The following is a 25,452-nucleotide window of genomic DNA, read 5'->3' as shown; positions in this document are numbered from 1 at the left end:
CAACAAATATGACCCCAATATTTGGGCTGAGCAAATGCAATGGTGGTGCTATTTACTTAACATAGGGAAATCTTGGGGAAGAGAACCCTTGAGAAGAAAAAACCTAGAGTTCTGTTTTAGACATAATAAGATATTATTAGACATCTAAGTGGGATGTCCAACAGATAGCTGGATAAGCATGTGGTGTTCAGGGAGCTGGAAATAAACAGAAGGGAGTCCTCAGGACACAAGTGATACTATCAGACTGGATGAAATCAGTAATGAGAGTGTGTAGATGAAGAATGCTGAGAGCTCTAAAGCCCGCCAACATGAGGAGGCCTGGCAGAAAAATAGGAGCCAATCAAGGAGCAGAGGAGGAAGGGTCAGTGAAAAAGGAGAAAAGCCTAGAGAAGAAAATGTTTCAGGAAGGAGAGTGTCAAATGCTGCTGAGGGGGTCAAATTAGGTAGATGGGAGAATGACCACTGGATGACTGTCTGGGTGGGTGAGATGGGGGTCAGTGGTAACTTTGATAAATCTTTCTAGTGGCATGGTGGGAACCAAGGCTTGACTGGAATGAATTTAAAAGATATTGGAGATGAGAAGGTGTAGAGAACAAAAATAGGCAACTCTTTGGAATTTGTTTTGCTGCAAAGGAGACCAGAGAGTCACTAGAAGTAGGTAGAAGGGAACTTAGGGTCATGAGAGAGATTTCTTTTTCTCAAGACAGATGATTATAAAGCAAAAACAAAAAAATAGTAGTGACAGAAAAACTAGTGTGAAGACATGATTGCAGAAACTCATCATAAGCAGGGACAGTTATTTCTTCCATGGAGATGGCTGGCATGGTGGACCACATGGTAGTGGTGAGTTTGGTGATGGAAAGATGAGGTAGTTCTCCCTTGACTGCTTTGTTATAGTACCTTCAGGTAAACCCACTGGAAATCAATTAGGGTCACAATGTTTTTCAAATATTACATTTCTTCTGTGAGAATTGGTAAAACCATCAGACATCCTACATTAGTATGGATATACTTAACTGGCTTGTCTCTACTAATACTAAGGACCAGTAACCCTGAAGAAATGAGACCCTGTGAATTTAAAGATGGCTGCAGAAAGTTCAGAGCAAAACAAAGAAAATATGTTCAAACACTTGGCTTGCAAACAAACTTCTGGAATACAACCAACTTTTAAGCTTGTGATTGCTTGTATCACATTAGAACCAAGGGAAAAATGCTAATTTAACAGGCTGGCAAGCTGAATAAATTACTGTAAGTGATTCTACATTTAGCTTCTTGTTAATCTAAGTAAATTAGTCTGTGTAATCAGAATGAAGCCCAATACTAAATGTTATACTGTGGTTTATATGTTTATACAGGCAATACTGTACACTGTTTTAAAGTGTAGGAAAACACAGAACAAGGAGCCTACACTTTCTATTGAAATTTTAAATATAGATATTCCATTTTACCAGGAGATCTGCTTCCAGGAAACTGCTAAGTGGACTTATAGTCAGGTAAGATTCAGGAATACTGGGTTGATGAACTGTGGACTATTTTCTTCTGAGTGCCAAGCAAAAAAGCTTCCTGGGAACTCAGTTAATATTTGATAAATAAATACATACACAATCATATGAATGGAAACCAAATATTGTAACTTATTCTGAAATTATTTGGCTTTAAATGATTTTTTGTCATCTCCTCATATTGAATATATTCTCAAAATACAAATATGTGCCATCACTGAGGAATTCAAAAGAATGTGCCTGAGTCTTGGGAGGTGAATCCCAAAGAGGAGTTCCCAACATATTTTGCCAAATGGCAGCATGTTTTGTATAGGTGTCATCTCCCAAGTCAGTGTTCTAAAGAGGCTGATCCTTACTTTGATGTGTATATTTTGGGAGGCTTGTAAAAAAACATAACATTACATTTGGAGTCAAATATTGTATAGATTTCTCTAGCTCTAAATATTTAGCAGTGACATTTATTTTTCCTTTCTTTGTAGTTCCTTTTTTTCCTCCATTTTTTTCTTACTATATTTATGTTTTCCTTTATATCCTTGAACATTTTTATAGTAACTTATTTAATGTGCTTGCCCCCTAATTTCATCATCTCTGTCATTAATAGATCTATTTTTGTAACTGTTTTTTTTTCTATTTATGGATCACATTTTCCCTTTGCTGTGAATGTCTATAGTAATTTGTGTTGCAAAGTGGATGTTATAAATATTATATTGGTAAGTGTCTGCATACTGCTGTCCCTCTTTAAAGAACACTGAATTTGTTTTGGCAGCCATTAGGTTTATTGTGGAGCAGCTTTATCAGTTGTAGGTTTTTAAGCTTTGCTAAGGTCGATCTAGAGTAGTTATTACTACAGCTATATTTTAGCTCTCTTCTGAGGTTTTATCCTTCCTGGATCACTACTGAATACTCTGTATTCAGGGAAGCTTTTTCACTCTGGCTGCTTTTTAAAATTTTATTTTATTTTTTCTTTTTAGAGAGACAGAGAGAGAGAGAGAGAGTATGGAAGCAGGGGAGAGGGGCAGAGGAAGAGAGAGAGAGAGAGAGAGAGAGAGAGAGAGAGAGAGAATCTTCAGCAGGCCCCATGCTCAGCATGGAGCCCGATGCAGGACTTGATCCCATGACCTTGGGATCATGACCTGCACCGAAATCAGGTTGACACTCAACTGACTGAGGCACCCAGGTGCCCCTAGCAGTGGCATTTATGATACAACTTAGCAATGTTCTGTTATTTTACAGAGTCTTAAGAAGTTCAGAATTAACATTCAAAATTAATTTTTCTGATTTCAGAGGTTGAAGTTAGGTGTTCCTAGAAAGTAAAGCAACTCAAAACTGTGTGAACAGAATTCAAAATGGAAGCTCCAACAAGTGCTTTGGGAAGAGGCAGCCTCAATGGGATGCCATGATTAATTCCAAATGTGATTTTTCTAAAGGGAAATATTTATGTGTATTTCTTCTGGAGCAATTTGCTTAGCAAAGAACTCAACCTTTACATCACATTTGATAATGCCATCTCCATCCTGGGAGTTCCATGAAGGCTTACAAATTCTCAAAGGAATGGATGACAAGAAGGCATATTTTACCCCTACATTCCCACATTCAGTAAACTGAAGTAGGGAGAAATTTATTTGGGTGTTTAACTTAGACTGCCTGTACTATATCAGTATCAGTATTTTACCAGGTAGACTGCACTTAGAGATATTAAGTAACAAAAAACATTTAAAAATTTTCCCAGCATGTCTTTCCCACCATGTGATTTAGATGAGAATGCACTATAAACTAGGCATCTTTCTGGCTAATTTAAGTACATAACCCATTTACAGGGTTTAAATATTTCCACAACTTACATGAACATGCCCTCTGGGGTCATTCGTCCAGCTTGAATTAAATAGACTCCAAATCGAAACCCCACTGCATAGGCAAAATATACAAAAGCATGGCTGAATGCATAACAGCTTCCAACGATCTGTGCTTTCTTCAAAGTATTTCTGAAAAGCATAAAATTTACTAAATAATGGGACATGAGGTATAGCAAGGTAATTTAAATAAATGTAGAGTAATGAATACAGAAGATTAGCCATATTATTTAAGGCCATGTTATATATCATTAAGCCATGTTATACATTTTTCTAAGAATGAGAGAGAAAGTGAGTTTTTTTAAATAATAATTATTATAGAGAAAACAGAAAACATAATGATTCTCTCTATAGCTATACACTCTATAGCTCATTGTAACAGTTGCCTCTGTATACTTTCAAATGAGAGGACAAGTCTGTGAATGAACAGCTAATGAGACTTGAAGAGATTTGGTTTTGAAGCATTTAGAAATATTTTCTATTGTAATCTTTCACTAGCACAATAAATAGTGGAAATTAAAAGGTGGTATCAATCACAAGCATGAGTGTAAAATAAAATAGTACAAAGCTATCTCTCTGATAAAGTAATACAAATAGTATCATTAAGTAAATGTGATAAGGAGGACTAGTTTAAGATTAAAAGGAGTGATCACATTTGTTATGTATACATTCATTTTCAAATATGAACTGTTTTGGAGATTCAGTATAAAGGGCTGAGCAATCTTATTTTCTTTGTTGAATATGTTATTTCCTCAATTTTGTTTCAGGAAAATAATAAAAATGTGCATAGTTCATAGCAGTGTGGGAGGACCTAAAATTTTCTACTTGTGCTTGTTCTCAGTTCTCCTCTTGATGAAGTCATATGAGAAATTCTGATATGCCATTATTAGGAAAGATTCCAGAGCAAATGAATTGGTAGGCAAATCACTGCAGTCATCCAGGAAGGCTGCCTTCACAGGGACAACTATAGTTAGTGAATGGACTCAGTATGAATCTACAATCACCTGTGTTGTGTCTGAAGCATCTCCTCGTATGTTCGCTCAAAGGCTTTTTCTCTTGTTAATGACACTATAGTCCGAATATTTCCCACAGCTTCAGTTGCTACCTTATAAAATAGGACAATAAGATAGAGAAATAAAATTAGTAATGGTTAACTTCTCTGTCTGTGAATTCCAGTCACTTATACTGGGGGCATATTAAATAAAGCATTAAGTCAATTAAGTTTTCCTGACAAGTTTTCTTAGCTTCTTTTTTTCTTTCCCAAAAACATTACAGGAAAATAACATTTTAGGATAACAGGCTCAAGGAAAATTTTTAAAAAGATTTAGTTGGCTGATCTAAATTCAGTCCCCTTCAGGTCTTCACTGAATTTCTATTTAAACTGGTTCCAAGGGTGCCTGTGTGGCCTAGTCGGTTAAGCGTCTGACTTTGGCTCAGGTCATGATCTCGCAGTTCGTGGGTTTGGGCCATGCATCGAGCTCTGTGCTGATAGCTCAGAACCTGGAGCCTGTGTCTCCTTCTCTCTTTGCCCCTCCCCTGCTCACACTCTGTCTCTGTGTTTCTGTCTCTCTCTCAGAAATAATAAATGTTAAAAACAATTTTTTAAAACTGGTTCCATAGTCAGAGAGATCAAACATTAGCATTATGTCATTTGCAATTGTGCAAAGGAATTATGAGATAATTCAAGAAGACAGTAAAAAGAATCAAATACTTACTTGTAATTATTTGAGAAATTGTCTGACTCTAGCACAGAAATGCGAATAGCAACCCCCCAAAAAACTCAGAAACACTGCAGTAAAGTAATATGGGTATGACTATTAAATGCTGCATAAGATACAGCCATTTCTCATTTTGATGTTTGTGAACTTAAAAAGATATTTAATTCATATATAATTAATGATTTTCCATATTTATATAATTTTTGAAAAGAAGATTCCTTCTTTTAATCACATGGGATCCAAAATGGAAGAGACTTTTGGCTTAGAATAGCTTGTTGGACATGAGAACACATGTTGACTTGAAAGAGAAACTTCCTGCTTTCACATTGTTTCTAGAATGGCAGAGTGGATTGAGGGACAGAGGAAGACCTGGATGGACGCCCAGTGTTATTTAAAGAATAGCTTGGGTTACAGGAGAGAATCAGATTTCTGGAGGTGGGCAGGACATCCAGATTCTGCTCTCAATTTTGACTTTGAGTTGTTCTAAATTCTCATTAATTTCAAAGTAAACTCAAAGAAACCTCCATTTGTAAAATACTATGTAGTATGCAAGAAAAATAGGTGAAAGGGCTAAAACCTTGAGGAAAAAAAATGAACAAAAAAATCTTTAAGTCTGAAAAGTAAAACATTTGATGATTTGTCCAAATCTACATATGCAACTGAAGAAGGACCAATGTGCTTTATTTGGTATTTGGTAAATAGATTAAAAGCTACTGAGGAAGACACAGACTGTTTGTTTGATTAGAGTTACTGATTGTGTAGTCTGAAGTTATTCTAATAATATGAAAAGGAAAAATTAAGGATACATATACAATTAAAGCTCATGACATAAAAATTAAGATGAGTAAAATACAATCAATTAGGGCCCCATTAATTTTGGAATTTGTGATAATTTTCACCACAGGGAGGGCCAAACAACTTTTCACTGTCTCTGAGGCAAATATATGCTAAATAATTCAGTCTCTACTGCCCAGACATTCCAAGTGTCCTCATCTAAGTCAAGAAAGGTAGAAAGGTCCAAGGGTCACACAAGCCGAATTTTGATGAGTCATGTGCTTGGCATCCCTATTCATGAATATTCATGCTATTTATAGTGTGCCAATGGTGATAGTCACTGTGATATAGACCATAACTGGTATTAAAATCATTTCTATAATCAGAGGATGTTCACCCAAGTGATAAAGCTCTTTGAAACTATATCATGAGAAGAATAGCTTAAAGACCTGGGGATGGGTGACTAAGAGGAGACTTGGCATTTAACGATGTGGCTTCCTAAAAGCTGCCACAAGAAACACGCTTTGGACCTCTACTGAGATGAAAGCCAAGCAATGTAGAAGGCCACCAAAAACAAATAAGTAAACAAACAACCTCCTCCAAAAAACCCCCCAAAACAACCCCAAACTGCCTACGAGCCAAAGGATATTCAAAGGTAGGCAGCTTGAGAAAGTAATGCACTGCCTACCACTGGAAGGAAAGGACAGGTAAAAGACAGACAAGGGATTCCTTCTTTAGGTAAGTGGTTAGATTAAATGATATTTCTTTTAATTCTTACATGTTATGATATGATAATACTAATGTTTCCCTAAATCTCCAATAGAATGATTTATTTTTATAAATAATGATTGATCCTGAGAAGCTTAAATATGACAAAGCATTTTCCCAGTATTTAAATTATTGTTTATTTTGATTGGTATAAAGATGGTCCTTGTTTCTAAAGCCTTATTTTAGGCACTATCAATAGTAGCAAATTGCCTTATTTTCAGTAACTGTTATATTTCCTCCTCATTTTGAAAAATAAAATAACTAAAATCATTTAAGAAAATTTAATTACCCAACAATCAGAGAATGGGGAATCATGATGTTAGCAAATTCCCCCATGATATGGTAATATGGCTGACACCACTGAGTGCTTACTGTCTTCCAGACACTATCCTAAAATGTCTTACATAGAATAATGCTAAATGTTATATGTACTACTTACAAAAATCTGAAAATGGTATTATTATTATTACCACTTTACAGAGGAATAAATTGAAGTTCAGAAAGGTTGACATAACTTGCTCATATCATACATTTGTTAGTGATAGAATCTGAATTCTAATTCAGCCAATTTGACTCTAGGGACTACGCTCTAAATCATGAATCCTACTACTATAGCATATCTACACCCCATCCTAAACTAGTCCGTATGCATTTCAATGAATGTACTTTACAGATTCCTAAGAAAGAAAGTTAACATACTGTAAAAATGGGAACTCTCATTGTTTTCCTCTTAAAATGTTATGATGGTAACAAGTCTTTATTTTACCTTCCCAGCACGCTTAAGTTCTTGCTTATCCTTATTGGCAAATCCAGTCATAGCTGTGGCTTCAATCACTCCTGTCAGAGCAAGTATTGGAGCAATACTCAGAATCAAGAGTGTCATCTCCCATCCATATATGAAGGAAATGATAACTGACAGTCCCATGTTAGTTGCATTTTGTGTTAAGACACCAATCCTTGAACCTGTTACCTATAATCAGACAGATTTGGGGGGAAAAAGTCAATTAATTTTATATTTACAAGAATTTCTATTATAGTTTCTTACAAAACAAGACAGGCTTTCTTTTTTAGGATTTATACTTACATGTTTATTTTGAGCTTGTACTTAGAAATTAAATAATACCCATACTTTAAAAACTGTCCTCTACTAAGGAGTGATTATGCTTTGTTTACTTTATGTTGGATATTGTTGTCCTTTGACATGTCCCTGTCATTTTCTGAATATGTCCTTACTTTCTGACACAAAAAGGTTCTCCAGACTCTATCCCTGGAATCTAACATTTCTTCAAGATGTCCTAGTTTCTTTCGGTGGACAAAGTTATTTAGAAGTAAATATATGGTGTTAGTTGTGCTAATTATTAATGGAGTATCAGTGGACAGAACTGGGGAGTGTGTGTGTGTGTGTGTGTGTACAGATGTATGCACAAACTGAAATCTGTATTTCTCTGTTTATGTATCTTGAAGTCCATGAATTCACATCAGTATCTCCAATACCAATCCAACACCACAGTGTTATTTTCAGTTTTGTGCCTTCTTATATTTGGTACCCCCATCTGCAACAGTGATAAACCTGGCTCCCATTTTTAATAGATTTATGTGATCAAGCTCTCTGTAGATAACCAATCTGACATCACGGCCCCTATTTATCTCCTGTAGGGATACCCTTCTCATTCTGCTCTGGTGTGGCTTTCCCACACCAGGCTGCCACCACACAAGGAAGCGTAACTCACAATATGTGGACTCCAAAACCCAACATTCCCCTTTCTCCTACAATGATGGAGGGGCTGGCACTCTTGGTCACTATACCACAATAGTGCTGAATTGAATGATTGATACTATATATTAAGAGGTATGCTTTGGATATTGTATCTTGTATTCCATTTTGAGCATTTTATAATTTGATTTCCTTGAGAAAAAGTCTAAAGCAGCATTATCAAGATAGAAAAGGAGTTGGAAACATCATGGTAAAAGGTAACTTAAAGAAATTCTAAAAGAAAATCTCAAAATAAGTAGAAATATCTTTATAACTATTTTACAAGAACTAAATGTCTTATGAATCAACTTTCAGTGGGACACATGATAAGTAATAAACTGAAATGTTAAATTCCTTTAGTGCTAGGATGAAAAAATGAGAACCCCATTTATCTAGAAAAACAGGTATAATCAACAAAGATATCAATTCATATTTTAAAAGATTTATTTTATTATGATCATGAAAATATGACCATTGGAAAAGGTTTGGATTATGTTAACATTTACATCCTTTCAAACAAATACACAAACATATTCAGATTGGATTATTGTGTATATGTAGCTTTGTATCCTGCTTTTATCCCTTTACATTATACTGTAAGCTTTTTCCTGGGTCACTGAATAGTCTTCAAAAAATATTTAGATTGCTTCCAACTTTACTAAAACAGAGACGTAATGAGCACCTTTGTGCATAATTTTTATGCTCATTTTTTATTTCCTAATGTTGAACACCTAGACTAGAGGTATATGTTAAAGGGTATACATTCTTACATTCTTGATAGATATTGTCAAATTTCTTCTCTAGAAGATTATACCAGTTTTTACTAAAGTACCCCCAAATTAGTATCATCATTACAAATAACAACAATAAAAAGCCCTACCTCCCTAAAGGCTCTGCCTTATTCCTAAAAAAAATTTTTCTGGCTTCAGCTTCAAGACTGTATTTGGTAATCTGCTATTTCCCTTTTTCTCGATAAACTGTTAAAGAAAACTCCAAAAATGTAAAAACAAGTAACAATTGCAAACATCAAACAAACCATTGAATAATGAAAACTAAGACAACAGATAAAGTATTTTAACTGTCTTAGCATGTTATACATTAACTCTAAGACCTATGAGGCTGAAATATGAATGTCATTTGCTACTTAATACTGATTTACACTCTGTCTCTTGACAGTTGAAGGATGATGCCGGAGATAAAAGATGTTGAGATGTTGTATGTTATGGGATGGATTGTGTTTCCCCCCATCCCAAATTTACATTTTGAGGTCCTGACTCCAAGTTTCTCAGAATGTGGCTATATTTGTATTTGAGATCTTTATTTTTTGTTTATTTATTTATTTTTGAGAGAGAAAGAGAGAGAGAGAGAGCTCACAAGTAGGGGGAGATGCAGAGAGAGAGAGAGAGAGAGAGAGAGAGAGAGAGAGACAGAGAGAGACAGAGAATGCGAATCAGGCTTCAGGCTTTAAGGTGTCAGCACAGAGCCCAATGCGGTCTCAAACCCTGCATCAAACAAACTGTGAGATCATGACCTGAGCGGAAGTCAGATGCTTAACTGACTGAGCTACCCAGGTGCCCTGGAAATGAGGTCTTTAAAGAGGTAAAGTAAGTTAAGTTCAAATAAAGTCTCTAGTGTGAGCCCTACTCCAGTATGACTGATGTCCTTATAAACAAAGGAAATTTGAGGCACCTGGGTAGTGCAGTTGGTTAGTATCCAACTTCAGCTCAGGTCATGATCTCACAGTTCGTGAGTTCGAGCCTCATGTTGGGCTCTGTGTTGACAGATCAGAGCCTGGAACATGCTTCAGATTCTGTGTCTCCCTCTCTCTCTGCCTCTCTCCTGCTCACACTCTATCTCGCTCTCTCTCTCTTTCTCTCAAAAGTAAATAAAAATTTAAAAAAACTTTAAAAAAAGAAAAGGAAATTTGAATGCAGATATGTACTCACATATGGGAAGGACTATAGGAGGACACAGTAAGAAGATAGCTATCTACAAGTCAAGCACAGAGGATTCAAAATGAAACCAATCCTGCTGACACCTTGATCTTGGACTTCCAATCAGAACTGTGAGGAAATAAATTACTGTTGTGTAAGCCACCCAGTCTGTGGTAACTTTTGTTATGGCAGCCCTAGCAAATGAATACACTTAACATATTCCTCTCCTCCCACCTAGCTGCCTATTGGGGATGGTGGTAGAATAAGAAGAATCTGAATTTAGTTTTCCTGTTCCAGGAAGAATTAACATAAAAAACAGACATTTGGCCTTGAAAAATATTACAAGAACTGAAGGAAAATAGAACAGAGTCTTAAAGACCTAGAGGATAATGTAACTCTGAAAAGAATTTAGGACTGGAATCAGAGGAAATTTAGTTAAACTTCCATAGATTCTTTAGCAACATGCATGAATATACAAATTTTTCTCGGAAATTAAAAACAGGAAGTCATGATTAAATAATTCTTGAGATAAAAATTATTTATGGATTATTACTATATCTATGGAATTTTGCTAAATGTAGAGAATACAACTTTTGTAAGAAAATGATAGTGTACAAAGAGGGATGGCTAGCATAAGAAACTAAATGACAGAAAACTCAGTATGCAATTGTAGAAATAAAATTCCATATGATAGGATTTCTGTTTCTGGTTAACATGGAGTAACAGGAAATAGATTTATCCTCCCATCTGAAACAAAGGCGGAGATGGGAAACAAACAAGGTGAACCCTATGATTGCCCCAGTTTGGCCTTTGAAAGAGCTTCCAGGCTAAAGTGGAGGGTGAGTGAACTAAGACAGAGCCTAACAGACTCCCAAAGTTAAGTTTAAGTTTAACTTTATCCCAAAGTTAAGATAAAACTGAGAATCTGGGGCATGGAGAATCTCAAGGAAGCTAGAGTTTGCAGTATAGAACACCAGAGAAGAGAGAGGTACACAGAAAGAGAAATATGGGTATCTGCAGAGGGTCCTTCTTGAATATTCAGCTAAGTAGTGCATGTGTGAGGGCTGGGAATAGTTCCCAGTCACACCAGTCGGACTGGAAAACCTCATGTCCTCATAGGGCATTGGGTAGAGTATGTAGAAAGGTCTTACCTCAGTAGGCTCTTGTCCTAACAAACCTTAAAATAAGACCCAAAAGGATTAGACTGTTCCAGGTAACCGAATTCCAGAGGGAAAAAAAAAAGAATATTTATAGAAATATAAAAATATCCAGCACCCCAAAATGTTATATTTACAATGTGTGCCATCTTGTAAAAAATTACCAGATATGCAAAACAGCAAAATAGGACCCATGATGGCATAAAAATCAATCAATTAAACTAGCCCACAACTGACACAAATGTTAGACTTAGTAGATAATGATATTAAAAGTTATCATGGTATAACATATATTCAAGAAGTTAAGAGATAAGGAACATACAAAAAAGATCCACATCAAAATTTTACAAAGGCAAATTTCAGAGTCCATAAAGTTTTATTGGAGCACAGTCATGGTCTTTCTTTACCTATTGTCAGTGGCTATCTTAGAATTATAATGATGGAATTGAGTAGTTGCTAGAGAAACCATATGTGCCACTCTCCTCACTTTGTACTGTTGCTCAGTGTGCTACAAATCTGTGATGCAATTATAATTTGACAGCATGTTGAATGCCACATGAATTGCTGTACTGTGACATTTTATCTTAGTTTTAAAAATTACCATTGTATGTACATCATCTAAAAATAAGAAAGGAAGAGAAGAGTAGACTTTGAATGTCCTTTTAAGGCATAATGGACTGTGGATTACTTTTTCTGATCAGATATCACAGTGTTTTTATTATGCTATAAAGTACTACATAGTACTAAAAATATATAAAATAGGTCAACATTTCCAGATGAAGCATTCATCATTATATTCTTAATTCACAAGAAACCAACATTCAGAAAATTTGGAAAATTTTAAGTGGAATATCTGATTTCAGTAGAATTTCTTCATAAAACTGAAAAGTGAAAATGAAGCTGACACCAAAGTAAGTTTCTGAGTGGCTCATTCATTAGTTAAGCAAAGAAAATCAGTTATGGATAATGAGTTAATTAAATCATGTTTAATTGCAGCAGAGGAAGAAATGTGTTTAGTGAGCTTAAACCTATTATCAGATGATTATTAACCTTTTGGTAAGAACAGTTGCTCAAAAAGTGGACAACATTGCAGCAACACCAACAGCAATAAAAAACCAGGTAGCTTTTTTGAATAGTTTTCCCTGGCTCTTGATGAGTTGACATATGTTACTGGTACTGGTACTGGTAAATCAGGAGCCAATGCTGAGTTTGAAGTGACTAAAAAATTTGTTACTATGAATGGTCTGTGTGGAGCAACTACAGGTGATAATATTTTCAAAGAAGTTAAGAAAAAATGAAGTCAGTATAAACTGAAGTGGAATCTACTAAGATATATTACAACTGATGGTGGTAAGATTTATAGAGTAGGAAAAAAAGCTTAGTTGGACAAATTTACAAACTGTGAAAATGTAAGATGTTTAAAGCCTAAGTTTATTTCCTGTATTGTTTATCAGCAGGTATTTTGTGGAAAATAACATCACACTTTATTGGACCAGTATGGTCAATGGTGAAGTTCATTTACTCTTATAGATTTAACTATTTTTATTTCTATTTTTGTGAAATATGGAAGCTGAATATCTTGACTTGTCTTACCACACAACAGTTTGAGGGTTTAGGAGTGATAAGGTTTCACTGAAATATTTTGAGTTCAGGGTTGAGACTGAAATTTTCCTTTACAAGAACTACCTTTAACCACTCTGGCTTTGGATATTAGCTTTTGCTGTAGACTTGGTAATGTTTCTTAATGAATTCAACCTAGAATGGTAAGGCAAAACAACAATTACTTGCCAATGTTATACTATGGTAAAGTCATTTTGATGATTGCTAACATTTTTTTGAATCACAAAAAATATCAAACTGTTTTTATATACTTCCTATGTCAAAAAGTTAAATCAGGAAATGAGGTCATCCCTGTCCAGGTAATGATATTCTAGTTCTACCTAATCAATTCATCTGGTTCTTGGAATTAATAAATGAAGTTTTTATGATTTCTTGGGGCTATATAATTATAGTTCTGATGAGAAGAATTCTTGGAACTAACATTGTATCTGTCAGTGGTGTATCAAGTGCACATTGTGGCATGAATAACACACTTTCTTGTGGACAAAAATGAGGTAACACTTTTGGGTGATGAAAAGGGGTTGCTAAAATATACAGAAATAATACCTTGTAATTCTGTGGAACCTAGATTCCCAAGGAATCTAAAATGGCTTTGTACCTTTAATAACACTATATGTTACACAGAAAATAGTCTGTTGACAGATGTATGGCAATAAGCCATAACCTTGGGCTGAAATAATATCAGTTAAATTGGTTGTATTCAGTAAACTATTTCAGGAATCATGTTGTTCCATGACTTTATTTTACTAACATGTTTTTCTCATGACTCTCAAAGTACCAGAGTTTCTAAAAATGGCTAAGAGTGTATATATTTTTGGCCATTAGTAAAGGTTACAAAATAATATTTACTATTATTAAGGAGCTAGTTTGTGAACACTTATGCTAATATGTATGATAAAATAAAATTTAACTGAAATTACATGATGAAGAAACTGAAATGGAATATGCCTTAAATTGATACAATAGGAAATATGACCCCGAATAATTATTTCCTAATTCATCTCTAGTCTAGTGTGTGTTTGTGAGAAAATACATAGTAGATAAACAGGATTGGTAAAGAATTCTTCCTTCTGCAGAAAGAGTATCCATTGAAGTTAGATATGAACCTACCTTTATACTGCAAAGCAAGTGTTTGTGTAAATTAATTACATGGTAGTAGACATAGACTTACTCTTAAAAAACTTCTTTTCTTATTCTGCTTTCTAAATTCAACAGCTTTAAAATCTGCCATCAGTAATTCAATCATTTATTCTTTAGCTACTACTTTTTATTCAATGCAAATGGTCTTACTTGCCCAGAAATTATTAGGAGACCAACATTTACAAATTGGAACAAGAAAGTTTCCAGTGATCAAACAGAATTAGTCAGATGCTTGTAAGCAATCAGGCTGACAAATGTTTTCATTAATTTTTCTCAATGAAAGACAACACTGTTTGTTAAAAACAACTAATGAATGTAAGGAAAGTAATGTTGGTCTCAGTTCTAATTTGTTCTTTTGGCTGAAGCAAATACTTGCTAAAAGAGATGATATAATATATATAAAATATGGCTGCTAGCAGAATTTCACTGGGATTGTAAAAATGTTGAATGATAGATAGTAAGAAAAAAAGAGCACAGTAAAGAAAAAGAAAAAAAAATGGCAAATTTTGTGGAATGGGGATTCAACTGGAATTATAGGGATATTTCTGCCTAGTATGTGAACCCTATAATTCCTAAACATAGAAATTGTCATTCTATTATGCTATGTAAGATTAATGCTACGCTTCTTACTTAACTATTAAGTGAATATTATTCATGATTTTTTCCACTTACGCGAGTAAAATTGATTCCTTAGCCTTATTTAAAAAAATTAAATTTTTTTTAACGTTTATTTATTTTTGAGAGACAGAGAACGACAGAGAACGAGCAGGGGAGGGGCAGAGAGAGAGGGAGACATAGAATCTGAAGCAGACTCCAGGCTCTGCGCTGTCACACAGGGCCCCATGCAGGGCTCGAACCCACGAACCAGGAGATCATGACCTGAGCCACCCAGGTGATTAACCGACTGAGCCACCCAGGCGCGCCTATTTTAAAATTTAAATTCTATCTAATAAATTTAGGGCATTGTCTTCCAAATAATGAAAAAGAGTTCAGAAAAAAAAAAGATGATGCCACTTTTCCTCTTGAACCCTTTCTACATCAAAACATTAGTTTTGCAAACCATTATGGATGCACATGAATATTAACAACTGTAACCAACTTGTTCTATTATTTGGTAATACAAATCTACCCTTAGAAGGAAAAATTACACTTTCTTCTTTTATTAAAACTTCTAAATTGTGTGTGTGTGTTTTCATTTTGTTACTTTTTCTAGTCTTACTATTTAATTCGGAGCTCTTTTCTCTAACTCATTTGTAGTATCTTCTTTAGTCCTCTGGTTATCCTATTACAATTGCTAAATCTTTTTTCCCCTTTTTTCCCTATTTTTTATATGAATATATATAGTTGACATACAATGTTATTATTAGTTTCAGGTATACAATGTAGTGATTCAATGAAATCTTTTTTTTGTTTTGTTTTGTTAAAAATATCCAGAACTGAAAGGTTTCCCTCTTTCCTTTCTTGAGAGCTCCCAGTTAGTCTTGAGACTTGCCTGGTCCCCTTAAAGATGTGGGTAATCTTAGTATTGCTCACAAATATGCACTGACACATGTGTGTGTACAGGTATGTATGTGTCTACACATACACACAGAATACACACTCCATTTAAAAATAAAAACAATGTACATACTCCTTGGATTTGTGCTATATCCATGGCTAATATTGTTGTCAAGGCTCCTGTGCTGTTTTCCTTATCATCAAACCAGGAAATATCCTAGAGAAAAAGGAGAATTAATATACGGTTATCAGAAACAAGACAAAAGAAAACGAAACAAACATTGTTATCAAAAAGATTGTTCTCTGATTTATGATTCTGCTCTAAGTCAGAAGGCATTTACCTTCTCCCTCACTCACAGGTATTTAATTCTTATAAATAGTATGGATCAAATGACTTTTGTTTCTTACTTCACAAAGATCTATACTTAGATACAAAATGAAGAAAGTAAGCCCAATATCTTGGAACCATTACCAATGCTACAGTACTGTATAATAATCAACATCAAAAATGGTCATTTTGAACCACTAAGTAAGTTGTAATTTCAGTGAAGAGCAGACTACTTAAAAAGGTAACGCACAACATGATTTAGAAATATTTCCAAAACTCTCTATCTAAGCTGATTAATGATAAAAAGTCTATCTCCTCTTTAGGACCCACTTAGGCAAGATTTTCCCTGATACTTCATATTACTCCTGAGATCCTATAACCACTGGGCATTGTGAGAGGCTAAAGAGGCAAAGAGGCTGATGTAAAACCCCTGTGGCCAAGAAGCATGCAATCTGAAGGAGATAGGTCAAAAATACAAGCAATAAAAGCATAACATTATAGCCAATTTCATTTTCAACAGCAAATAGAGATAGCACTTCTTAGCAGTTCTCAACCTGAGGCATTCTGATTTCCTTTTATTAGCTATTGAATGTTTCCTCCCACTTACTCAAACCACTTAGATCTCTTGTGGATTAAAATCATATGGAGCCTGTCTCTGAAAAATGACTTATTTTTAGTAAGTGAAAAGCCAAAGAATTGTTGGCTTACACCTCAGCCAGAGCCCTGACACCCAGGTTACATGTTTCAGGCAACTAAGGAAAAAGAAGCATAACAGATAGAGGGCTGTGCATTAATCATACAGTTATGTGAGAAGAAAGTTCCCATGGAGGAATATGACAAGAGCAAGGGTGGGCACAACCCCAGCATGACAGCACTACTCTGTAAGCCCTTGCATTGGGAAGGTGTCCCAAAGAGTTGAGGGTCCAAGATGCCCAAAAGTGCATCCTACAGAAATCACAATCTGCACTACCAATTGTCCCTTTGAAAACACAGCCCCACTCATGAGCCTAACATATTGTGAACATACATCAGCAATGATAATAACTATAGCATTCTTGAACTGGACGGCATTACCTGTTTTTTTTTATTGTTATACTAAAAAAATTAAGATAAACTTTACATATTCTAATTATTTCTTTATTTAAACACGGTATGGAACACACAAAGAATTTTTAGATACAATATAAAGTAAAAATGTAGAAAGATAATTTATTATGGAATATTACATTCTTGATTCTAGAGTATCTTCCTATAACACACTAGGTATAGTATATATATACGACTAGTCTTAGTCATTATCTGATCTTCAATCAGCAAAATGTCCAAAATTACTTTCCAACAAGTCAGTATTGTGTACTCTAGGCACTGTATTCCAGCATATGCCATATGTGCTAAAACATTTAAGAGTTTCTGGAACATAGCTGGTGTCAAATAAAATTTGGCTTGCTTTCTCTTTTTCTGATGGTAAAATGATTGTAAGTAAGGCTATCAGGTTTTTTGATAGTAGTAAATCCATTTTTTTTCCCTGTCAGTAATACGCTAGAAGTGAAAAATACAATAACACTATGATGCCTACACATTTGGTATGTATTTTCTCAATCAATCATCATAACTGTATGAGGTAGATACTATGAATATACATATTTTATAAATGAGGAAACCGAGGTACTGAGAGATTAAATAACTTGCCCAAGGCCACATAGCTGGCAAGTGCTAAGGCCAGGATTTGAACCTATGCAACCAAATGCCAGAGGTTTTATTCAACTATCCTGTTCTATCTCCCATTGAACTGAAGCATTACAGTTGAGTTTCATTACCTGTTTCTCCTGTGTCAGGACTTAATACCTCAAAAGCTTTTGGAAGTAGCTTTTTGAGATCCCTTAGTGCTTACCATTAATTCTATCATCTCATGATTTAAAGACCCCCCAAAGAAGCCCTAGCCAATCTAATGTAAAGAGAAATAGGCAAAAATACGTGTCTGTTCACAAACCCAACAGATCTACAGGTCAATATTTATCATTAGGAAATATAAATTTAGCTTTGAACAATGAATTATTTACAACCATTGAAGTCAGCAACACTTAGAACATTCTTTTCAAGTGGAAGGATGTCAACTAATCAAATAAAATACAGATTTTATACCTATAAAAAGACCACACCTGATTCCATAAATACTTCTACCTCAAATGAGGTTCCAAACTAGTTATAAAAACAACACAAGTCTCAGCATGCTTTTTAAGCCTTAGAAAGCCTTAGGACAACAACATAGGTAATAAGAGTTAGGCTAAACTGCACATTGGGAGCACCCCTTACTATAGACAAAACTGAAATGGGGAAGATATTTATGAAGAAAAGGCCAAATATCCTATTGTTCCCCCTCCATTTTAAGAAAGCAAAGACAAGAAACAAAAAAGAATGCTGAAGGATACAGAGGGAAAACAAACAATCAGCTGGAAGGGGCTGAGTTGAATTTATGGAGGAATATAATAACATCTGATGAATAGTGCAGAGTTTCTGTGTGTGTCTTTGTGTGTATTTTTGCAGGACCAGAGTTTTTGGCTTAAAAACTGGGGGCTTCTTATGGGCAGAAGCTACTTTAGCCTAGAGTGTTACTATCCAGCTATTCACATGACTAATGTTAAGAAGAGGATTAATGTCTAGTATTAACCATCAAGATACTGGATTAACAATAACCACTAGTTAAACTGGGTGCTAGACTTGAGACTCTTCTACCAAAAGCACACTGAATCTCTAGAAAGGCAGTTCAAAGTAATGTTTGGTTAAGTTATATATTCTTTTGTTCAAAACATTCAGACATTCAGAGAACACTGTCAAAAATCCCTAGAAATTAAAAATAAATTTCCTTGAATATGGAAACATATAAACTCATAAAGAAAAACAAAAATGACCAGAAACTGTCAATAAGTATGAAATTTTAATTAGTTAATTAAAATTCCACCTTATTTCAAAGATTTGAGGTAAAGACATAAAATGTTCAGAAGTAAAAAAAAAAAAAAATTAAAGTACAAGTTTAGCTTGAGTGCGTTGTGCAGGCATTCACTGGTTTCATAATCCCTCAAATAGATTTTTTTCTGGCTTAAGGAGAGTCTCCAATTATCTCTGATAGGCCTTTGACCAGAATGTCAGGCACCAACCTCTTCAGAGCATCAAGTTGCTATGGGAAACCTTGCACTAGTGGGGTTGAATTTTGTATCTTGTAGTTTCCCAAGAGCACAAAGGCCTGGGCATTTTGTTACGCGGCAGTCCTCTGAGCGCTACTGCTAAAAGTCACAAGAGGTAAAAACTGGTTTTGACAACTCAGCTGGTGTGACAGTAATTCTATTTCTGACAAGAAATGAACTTGGCAGGAAGCTATTTGCTCTTGCATAGGGAGCTCTGGTGACAGAAAGTATGATGAAGGGCTCCAAATGATTACCGGCTTTCAGGGAACCCAATACATCTCAGCCTCCTGAAAGAATTTTAGAAGTGCCAATCTGAGACATTCCTGCCATTTGCCCCTAAGACTCACTTCTCAAGATTACTACTTGATCTACCTATTTTTAGTTATTTCACAGGTATGACTGATCATCTATATATGGCAGGCCAACCCGCCAGCTGGACTGCTACCTGAATTCAGGACTCTTCTGATGAGGACAGAGAGACTGACTGCTTTCAGAAGTGGGGAGTGAGGAAACTTAAGCAGTGCACATGGATGATAGCTAGAGGAATTAACTCCTCCTTTTAAAAGATGTTCCCCAATATACTGTAGCTCTTAATTCTTCTTTTCACTTTTTATTTGGTCTTTCAATCTGATCCTAGTACACTACATTATCCATTTAAAAAAAAAAAGATTTGTCTAGATAAATGCAAGGAAAAGGAATGGACTCTAAATATTGTTTTCTGTAAGTTGTATTTTCTTTTTTTTTTTTTTTTTTTGTAAGTTGTATTTTCAAACATAACAATTTTGGACTTGCTTCTATTAGAAAAATAAACTAAGAATTCTAATGTCAGGTGTTGATGGGAACACAAAAAGCACGCTTTCAAAGGATCAAAGGAAAGATTATGTGAAGAAATTGACTTGAAAAACTACTAGAATATTTAAGAACACATTTTAAATAAAATAAGAAAAAGATAAATGAAACACTGACCTGATATAACATGGCTTTAAATGCCAAATGTCTTAATCTCATGGTTAAAATTTCCCCTGCTCTGCCATAAAATAATCCCTGGAAAACAAAAGAAAGGTATATTTATTCTTAACTCTTTTTTCTATTTCTTTGTAACAGTTAATTACTATATTTACTTATTTATACTTTATTATATTTTGTTGTTATTTTCAACTCAGAGAGGATGACATAAAAAGTAATCATGTTCAAACTTGTTTAATTCATTAAAAGCTTACCTGAATGAAATAACTGACAAAGCAAATAACACCCAAAATGACAAATATCATGGAATAAATCTCTGAATCATGCTTTAATGTGGTTTTATCATCATTTTCAAACATCTGAGAAAAAAGAGATTTTTTATTCAGGTTATTGGAAGAAAATACAAAAGAAAGAGAAAAAACTAAAACGTCTATCCATCAGGAATTTTTGACTGGATTTCAACATAAGAAAAAGATTATATATACATTTCCTGGGGAAAAGAACTGCACCATTATTCTATTCACTACATTCATTACATATGATAAAAAAATGATTTGCTGTCAATTTTCTCACTTAGGCTATGTAAATATGAGATCAGACAATGAGTCTTCTATCTGTGATTATCACAGTATATTTTCAAAGAAACTACCAGTTTGTTTGAATTACTATTTCTATTAACTGCTAATAACTTAGGTTTCTTAATATTATTTTATTTAAGGTATTAACCTGCAGCGTGAGGTCTTTATACATGTCCCTAGAAATTGTTCCTATAATTAGTAATTATACATATATTGCCATCTATGTTGACACAGCATAGCTGTGCAAATCTGGGACTGAAGACTTAACGTGGCTCAGTCCTTGAATCCAGCAACTCTCCTGAGTCCCTCAGCACAATCTCAAGCTCTTGTTATTTCCTCTCCCTCGTGAGCTGACTGGTAATAAAAAATGGCCATTGTTTGGACTAGTTGAAAGAAGAGTAGTCGTCTTTGTCTATTTTATTGCTTCAGTGCTTTGGAATGCTGATACGGCAGTGGAGTCAAAATTAGAAAACAAAGTAATTTCTTTACTGATTGCCCAGTCAACAAGGCCCAGCCAAGACTTCACAATAGAGGCTGGCTTATCCCCTGAGAACATTAGTTAACCTTCCTATCATGGATCCCACACTATGGGTGACCCACCACAAGTCCCAATTTCCCCATTGCTGAGTCAAAGCACATCAGGTCTGTTCTCTCAGGCTACACTTTGTTTAAAATTGTTAAAAATGGGGCGCCTGGGTGGCTCAGTCAGTTAAGCGTCCGACTTCGGCTCAGGTCACGATCTTGCGGTCCGTGAGTTCGAGCCCCGCATTGGGCTCTGGGCTGACCGCTCAGAGCCTGGAGCCTGTTTCAGATTCTGTGTCTCCCTCTTTCTCTGACCCTCCCCCATTCATGCTCTGTCTCTCTCTGTCTCAAAAATAAATAAACGTTAAAAAAAATTTAAAATTGTTAAAAATATTAGCAAATTAGCTTTACTTACAGTTATGATTTTTGCAAAGATGATGGAAAATACTGGATGAACAGCTCCATTTAGAATAGAAGCCAATGTCCCCAGGACCACAGAAAGCCATTCAGACTTGTTTAATTTAAAAATTTTTAACATAGAAACTTCAGGAAGACTTGTCTATGAATAAAATACTTTGTTTAAAACCTCAGTTTGAGAGCGTAATGGAACCTAGAGAAGTTAACCAATCTTAAACAGAACCAATAATGTAAAATATCAAATATAATTAGGAGACAAGAGTAAGAGTAGAATATATCTTAGAAAAATTTCACCACCCATATTACCTGATGTCCTCAACACATACAGGAATCTTATCCCAAAGTGACTCTCTGAGCAATTTATCCTTTTGGTATTTCACTGTTACTATCATTTAAAAATTACAGATTAACTCACAAGTTCTGACAGCTAAGACTCACTGAAGAAATGACAGTCATATTTTCTTTATTCCTGTTAAACTAGATGGAATATTATACCCTAAGATAAGACAAAAATCTAGGTAGAAATGAAGCAAGACAGAAAGTAAGAATTTTACTAGCTAGCATTTCAAGCTTGAAAGTTTTCTAGTTTCATGACTTATTGACAGAAACATTTATCTAATATCTTAATTTAAAGCTTGTTTTGGGGTTCCCATTTGTAAATAAAATGCTGCAATATCTGAGCATATCACTTAAACTTACCAAGCCTCAGTTTCCTCATCTTTCCAAGGGGGATGATATCATTTCCTATCTTCTTGGATTGTTTAATTTAGAGTTAAGCTTAACTCAGTATTATTACAGAAGAAGGATTATATGATGCAAAATCCTAGGTTTTATACAGAGAAAGCACAATGCAAGTAACCATTCTGTCAGCCCTCCCAGTGGAGAGGTAGCAGTCACAATGATCAGAGGATAAATAATATGATAATGATTTCTCCTTACTCTTGTCCAGCATGCATAGGGGATTTATTTCAGAAATCTAAAATATCTTACGGTTTTGTAGTGAGTAATTATTTTGAATAGCAAAGTAGACAGAAAACTACTAGGCATTTCTTTTTTATTTTAATTAAAAAAATGTTTTTATGTTTACTTATTTTTGAGACACCTAATGAGAGAGCACAAATTGGGGAGGGGCAGAGAGAAGAAGACAGAGAACCTAAAGCTGCGCTGTCAGCGCAGAACCCGATGCAGGATTTGAACTCACGAACCGTGAGATCATGACCTGAGCTGAAGTTGGACAATTACCTGACTGAGCCACCCAGGTGTCCCTAGGCATTTCATATGTTAAAATTGTCTCTTGGCATTCACTCTAGAAGTAATGACATTTGTGAACCTAATAACAGGAGAATTCTTCGGGAATGATTATAAAATAGTCTGAAATTCTTGTGTTAATCTTAGTCTGGCAACTATAATGTAAACTCTTTTGTTTGAACAATAGAACTTTTAAAGTTCTAAGGTATTTATGGTCTATTTTTAGGATGGGTAAACCACAATTATATTGGGTTACTGAATAATCTATTTCCTTTCTGAAGTTTTCTGAAGATCATCATCACAAAAAGCCTCACTTTTCAGTTAGGTGACTGTCCAATATACAGAAATTTATTTCACTTTTTATTTTTTGAAAATTTTTATTAAAAAAAATTTAATGTTTATTTTTGAGAGAGAGAGACAGAGTGTGAGCAGGGGAGTGGCAGAAAGAGAGGAAGACACAGAATTTGAAGCAGGCTCTAGGCTCCAGCTATCAGCACAGAGCCTGATGGGGGGCTTGAACTTATAAACTGTGAGATCATGACCTGAGCTGAAGTTGGATGCTTACTCAACTGAGCCCCCCAGGTGCCTCAGAATATACAGAAATTTAAAAAGTTGCATACCAACTCTGTCAAGCACTGAGCACAGATTTTCTGTCAAATTTGTTATAAAATTGCCTCATTTTGCAATGAAACTAATGAAACTAAGACTTAGTGTGTGCCAGAACATAATACCAGTAAATTAGAGACAGTAAATGTAGGAGGGCTATCTCACTCCTACAGAATAATGTATCTTTTACCTTTTGAAAAATATACAATAACAGGTTAAATGAGTATTACTGAAATAATGTTATAAAGATAGAAAAGAATAAAGATAAGAACAAAATGAAAGTAAGATCATGAGTTTCTATGTTATGTAAATATGTTATAGGTTATTACATGTTTTAAGAGAATCTGATATAAAAATATATGAAATTATAGGCATTTTGTAAAGAGATACAGAAGGGCTTTAAAAAGTTAAACCTTCCTAAAGAATTTTAAATTTCATACATTTTATTTTATTTTATTTTTTATAAGTTCATTTATTTATCTTAAGACAGAGAGAGAGAGAGAGAGAGAGGGAGAGAGAGAAGCCCAAGGAGGTTCTGCACTGTCACTACAGAGCCCAACATGGGGCTCAAATCCACAAACTGTAAGATCATGACCAGAGCCAAGATCAAGAGTTGGATGCTCAACCAAAGGAGCCACCTAGGCACCCCCTAATTTCATGTATTTTAGAGCTATAATGAGTTATTATAGTCTTCATATAACAGGCTGTATATGTTTAAAATGTAGAACTTGGTAAGTTTAGACATAACTACACACCCATGAAACCATTACCACAGTCAAGATAATGAACATATCCACTACCTCTAGAAGTTTCCTACAGCCTTTTGTAATCCCCCTCTCCCACACCTCTCAGCTGCCAACCCTCTTCTCCTATAATCACGGGCATGCTGTTACTACATATTATTTTTCATTTCCTAAAATTTTATATAAATGAAATCATACAGTATGTACTCTTTTTTTCCTCTGGCTTCTTTTGCTCAACATAATTGCTTTGAGATTTATTCATAATACTGAATAAATTAACATTTCATTATTTTTATTGGTGAATGGTATTCCATTGTATGAATATACCACAATTTATATATTCAGTCACCTCTTGATATGAATTTAGGTCATTCCCAGTTTTGGGCTATTACAAGTAAAACTGCTATGAATATTCACATTCAAGACTTTGTGTGGACACAAAGAAATGAGTTCATTTCTTTCAGGTAAATACCTAGAAGAGGAATGCTTGGATCAGATAGTAGATGTATGTTTAATTCTTTAAGAAATTGCCAAACTGTTTTCCAAAGTGAGTTTGCCATTTTGTATTACCACTAGCAAAATATGGAATGCTTCTGGCTTCATATCACTGCCAACACTTGCTAGAGTCAGTCTTTTTAGTTTCCACCATTGTAATGGTGTGTCATGATATCTCAATTATGAGTTTAATTTGCACTTCTCTAATTACTAATGATGTTTGGCATCTTTTTGTGTGCTTGTTTGCCATATGCACACCTTCTTTGGTAAAATGTCTATTCAAATATTTTGCCCATTTTTCTTTTTCTTTTCTCTTTTTTATTTTTTTTTTAAGAGACAGAGAGGGAAAAAGTGAGCAGGGAAGATGGGCAGCGGGAGAGAGAGAGAGAGAGAATCTCAAGCAGGCTCCACACTCAGCACGAAGCCTTAATGTGGAGCCTGATGCAGGGCTCGATCCTATGACCCTGGGATCACGACCAGAGCTGAAATCAAGAGTCAGACGCCCAACTGACTAAACCACCCAAGTGCTCTTTTTGCCCATTTTTTCAATTGGGTTGTTGATATTCTTATTATTGTGCTTTGGGAGTTTTTGTATATTTTGGACACAAGTCCTTTATTAGATATGTGACTTATAAATATTTTCTCTCAGATTAT

At 34.9% G+C, this 25,452-nt stretch overlaps 1 protein-coding gene across 1 annotated transcript in view; it reads right to left on the bottom strand.

Annotated features, from left to right (window-relative positions):
- The window catches only part of ABCB5 (ATP binding cassette subfamily B member 5), a 127,317-nt gene that overhangs the window by 25,473 nt on the left and 76,392 nt on the right, over window positions 1–25,452 (bottom strand). Inside the window, exons 17-23 of the mRNA XM_042927597.1 lie at window positions 21,705–21,848; window positions 20,444–20,548; window positions 20,190–20,267; window positions 15,847–15,930; window positions 7,379–7,582; window positions 4,357–4,457; window positions 3,344–3,484 (exon numbers count right to left, since the gene is read on the bottom strand). Coding sequence (XP_042783531.1) covers window positions 3,344–3,484; window positions 4,357–4,457; window positions 7,379–7,582; window positions 15,847–15,930; window positions 20,190–20,267; window positions 20,444–20,548; window positions 21,705–21,848 — 857 coding nt within the window. The remainder of the gene's footprint in view (window positions 1–3,343; window positions 3,485–4,356; window positions 4,458–7,378; window positions 7,583–15,846; window positions 15,931–20,189; window positions 20,268–20,443; window positions 20,549–21,704; window positions 21,849–25,452) is intronic.

The sequence above is a fragment of the Panthera leo genome, chromosome A2, assembly GCF_018350215.1.
Source record: "Panthera leo isolate Ple1 chromosome A2, P.leo_Ple1_pat1.1, whole genome shotgun sequence".
In the NCBI taxonomy this organism is placed as follows: Eukaryota; Metazoa; Chordata; class Mammalia; order Carnivora; family Felidae; genus Panthera; species Panthera leo.
Note: the sequence above shows the minus strand (reverse complement) of the source record. Positions and strands in the feature narration are given on the sequence as shown.